The sequence below is a fragment of the Chlamydomonas reinhardtii genome, chromosome 12, assembly GCF_000002595.2.
Source record: "Chlamydomonas reinhardtii strain CC-503 cw92 mt+ chromosome 12, whole genome shotgun sequence".
Classification (NCBI taxonomy): Eukaryota; Viridiplantae; Chlorophyta; class Chlorophyceae; order Chlamydomonadales; family Chlamydomonadaceae; genus Chlamydomonas; species Chlamydomonas reinhardtii.
This window is the reverse complement of record NC_057015.1, coordinates 987,714-991,392: the sequence shown is the minus strand read 5'-3', so window position 1 is coordinate 991,392 and position 3,679 is coordinate 987,714. Positions and strand designations below refer to the sequence as shown.

At 62.4% G+C, this 3,679-nt stretch overlaps 1 protein-coding gene across 2 annotated transcripts in view; it reads left to right on the top strand.

The window, feature by feature from the left end:
* CHLRE_12g491952v5 (uncharacterized protein) overlaps positions 1 to 3,679 on the top strand; it is a 20,770-nt gene that overhangs the window by 4,769 nt on the left and 12,322 nt on the right. The window contains exons 5-8 of one of the 2 annotated variants that reach the window (XM_043067928.1): positions 155 to 691; positions 982 to 1,656; positions 1,869 to 2,537; positions 2,892 to 3,590. In XM_043067928.1, coding sequence (XP_042918010.1) covers positions 155 to 691; positions 982 to 1,656; positions 1,869 to 2,537; positions 2,892 to 3,590 — 2,580 coding nt within the window. Of the gene's footprint in view, positions 1 to 154; positions 692 to 981; positions 1,657 to 1,868; positions 2,538 to 2,867; positions 3,591 to 3,679 lie in introns of those variants that run through there. The other variant, XM_043067929.1, reaches the window with a different exon arrangement.

Below are 3,679 nucleotides of genomic sequence, written 5' to 3'. Positions count from 1 at the left end.
CCGCCTCAGTCGCCCCCCTACCTGCCCCGGCCCCGCCGGCGTGCACCACGTACACATTTACAGGCCTTTAATCTGTACACCTATATATCTACATGTATGACGTTACCCTAACAATGCCCCAACCCTGTGCCCTATTACGTACGTGCGCCTGCAGATCAGCGGATTGCCACCTTCACCTCGCTGCCTGTGGGCGCGCTCACCGGCTCCTCGCTGTCGGCCCAGGGCATTGAGCTGTCTGCCGGCAGCAACCCCGTCAGCCCGGCCTGGGGCGAGGTGGTGGACTGCGCGGCGGGCTGGAGCTATGGCGGCGGCACCATCATGACCGCCGCCGGCTGCACGCAGGCCCTGCGCTTCCCGTACGACGACTTCAGCGAGTCGTTCCGTCCTGCCTCGCCCCCCAGCATGTTCTGGAGCCTCAGCCTCACGTACCGCACCACGCTGCCATACGTGACCCTGTACCTGTACCCCAGCACCGGCCAGGGCAACGCCAACGCCTGCAAGGTGCGGCTGAACCGCACCGAGCCCATCGCCAGCCCCAGGCCGCCGGCCTTCGTGTACTCTGCGTCCCACAGTGTGACCGTGACGGCGTCCGAGTGCGGCTGGAGCGCTGGGTCCACGTTCTTCAGCTTTTCATTTTACGTGGGCGTGGAGGGTAGCGCAGCCGGCATCGACGTGTTCGAGCTGCTGCTCGGTGAGTGTACACGTTCGTGTGTGTGTGTGTGGGGGGGGGGGGGGTGGGGCGAGCGAAGTAAGGATGCGGGACGGGGGCGGGGCGGGCGGGGTGGGCATGGGCATGCATGCATCAATGGTGGTCGGCGGCGACAAGTGCAATAGGAATACACAAGCGCAATTGCGGTAGCGCGGGTGGGTGTCCGAGCGAGCCGCCCGTGCCGACATGTTCAGCACTACAAATTTACATGTGCAGTCTCGGCCCTCCCGCCGCCTTCGCTCTCTTCCCCATGTTGCTGCCGATCGATGCAGAGTCATTTACGTTGGAGGCCGGAGCAGCGCCCTCGCCGTCGCCGCCCAGCCCCGAGCCGCCCAGCCCAGAGCCACCCAGCCCGGCGCCGCCCAGCCCGCAGCCGCTCGTGTTCGGCAGTTCGCGCACGATCAACACAAGTATGCTGCCGCTCGGCGACCTGACCGAAGCTTCGCTGGAGGCCTCCGGGGTTGGTCTTGTTCGCCTCGAAGGCCACATTGACACTTGGGGAACTGTGGTGGACTGCGCCGCCGGCTGGCTTGGCTTGACAACATCGTACAGCGGAATGACTATACACGTAGCCGCGACGGGATGTAGCAGGGCCCTGAGCTTTGACACTGAGGGCACAGTGAGCCTATTCCGCCCAGTGTCCCCGACCAGCCCGTTCTGGAGGCTCACACTTACGTACCGCACGGCCGCGCCAAACGTGGGAGTGGGCTTTTACCAGACTGGCGACACCAATTACAACTACAGGTGCGAAAAGACGCTAGACCGCACGGAGCCCATCGTCACGGCGCCCGCGCCGGCCTCCTTCACCTACACCGCACCGCCAAAGACGGTCACCATGACACCCGCTGATTGCGTCGGCGGCTGGCCCCCCGGATCCACCTTTGACAACTTTTACATCTTTACAACACTGTCGGATGCTGGCGCCGTGCTGTGGAACTTGATGATCGGTAAGTGAGCAGACAGACATACATGGGCGCAGTGACCTGGTGCGGCAATAAATAGCAGGCTCGAGATGAAAGCGTCGCAAAAGATGTCAGGCGGGTGCAAGCGTAGTGTACTTGCGTGCGTGCACGTTCGTCCCGCATGCACGCACGTGGAGGTATTGTGCGCGAACGGCGTGCTGACGTTTTATTTGCACTCATTTCTCCCGCATATGCAGAGTCGTTCACCATAGAAACTGGCATGGCTCCGTCACCCTCCCCGATGCCGCCAACACCAGAGCCCAGAACCGTCCCGTGGCCGCCCAGCCCTGAGCCGCCCATGCCCAGCCCTGCGCTTCCCAGCACGCGCAGGGTCAGCTTTGACTCGTTTCCGCTCGGGGACCTGACCAGCACATCACTCCAGGCGATAGGCATTGGCCTTGGCGATCCCACATTCCCGACAACACCTGTATGGGGGGAGGTGGTGGACTGCGTGGCGGGCTGGAGCTACGGCTTAGTCAGTAACACCGCCATGACCGCCGCCGGATGCGTCAAGACATTGCGCTTTCCGTATGCACTAGACACGGGCCGCTTTGCGATTGCGTCATCGCCCGTCGACAGGTTCTACAGCCTCACGCTTACGTATCGCACCACGATGCCGTATGCAGACCTGGTTCTACAACCGGTGGACTCGCAGTACTCCCCGTGCACAGTAAAGTTGAATCGTACGGATCCCATCGACAGACGCCAGCCAGATGTGTTTACCTATGCCGCGTCCCCTGTCACGGTGACGGTGACTGCTTCTGAGTGTGGCTACGCAGCTGGGTCTGCGTTTTGGAGCTTCCAGTTTTACATATCGTATGGCGATGACGATAGTGAATTGATTAACGTGTTTGAGCTGCTGATCGGTAAGCGGGAAGTAGTGGGCGGGCCACGTCGTCAGGACCGGGGGTCGCGGGGTCTGTCTCCCATGTGGGCAAACTCGCACATCCCGCTTGCAGTAGATAGACAGGCTGCTGTTCTGTGTAGTATGCCTGGGGTTGTCTAATCCGTATAGCAGTAGATAGACAGGCTGCTGTTCTGTGTAGTATGCCTGGGGTTGTCTAATCCGTATAGACTATGTGTCATGCACATGCATGCTCTGTCCGCGTATACATGGCGTGCACCTGTAGCTAGATAGTCTGCATTCACCCACATCATACTGTACGTACATCCACTGACCGATTGAACGCATGCAAATGTGCGCCCATTTCCTGCTGCAGATTCCTTTGTCATGGAAACGGAAGCGCCAGTATTGGCTTCACCCCCCTCACCGGCACCCCCCTCTCCCGCGCCGCCCTCACCTGAGCCGCCCAGCCCCGCGCCGCCCAGCCCCGAGCCGCCCAGCCCGGCGCAGCCCAGCCCCGCGCCCCTAGTGTTCGGCACCAGCCGCGCCGTCGCCTTCACCTCGCTGCCTGTGGGCGCGCTCACCAGCTCCTCGCTGTCGGCCCAGGGCATCGAGCTGTCTGCCGGCAGCAACCCCGTCAGCCCGGCCTGGGGAGAGGTGGTGGACTGCGCGGCGGGCTGGAGATATGGCGGCGGCACCACCATGACCGCCGCCGGCTGCACGCAGGCCCTGCGCTTCCCGTACGACGACTTCAGCGAGTCGTTCCGTCCTGCCTCGCCTCCCATCATGTTCTGGAGCCTCAGCCTCACGTACCGCACCACGCTGCCGTACGTGACCCTGTACCTGTACCCCACCAGCGGCCAGGGCAACGCCAACGCCTGCAAGGTGCGGCTGAACCGCACCGAGCCCATCGCCAGCCCCAGGCCGTCGGCGTTCGTGTACTCCGCGTCCAACAGTGTGACCGTGACGGCGTCCGAGTGCGGCTGGAGCGCTGGGTCCACGTTCTTCAGCTTTTCATTTTACGTGGGCGTGGAGGGTAGCTCAGCCGGCATCGACGTTTTCGAGCTGCTGCTCGGTGAGTGTACACGTGTGTGTGTCAGTTTGTTTGTGCTTGTGTGTGTGTGTGTGTGTGTGGTGTGTGTGTGTGTGTGTGTGTGTGTGTGT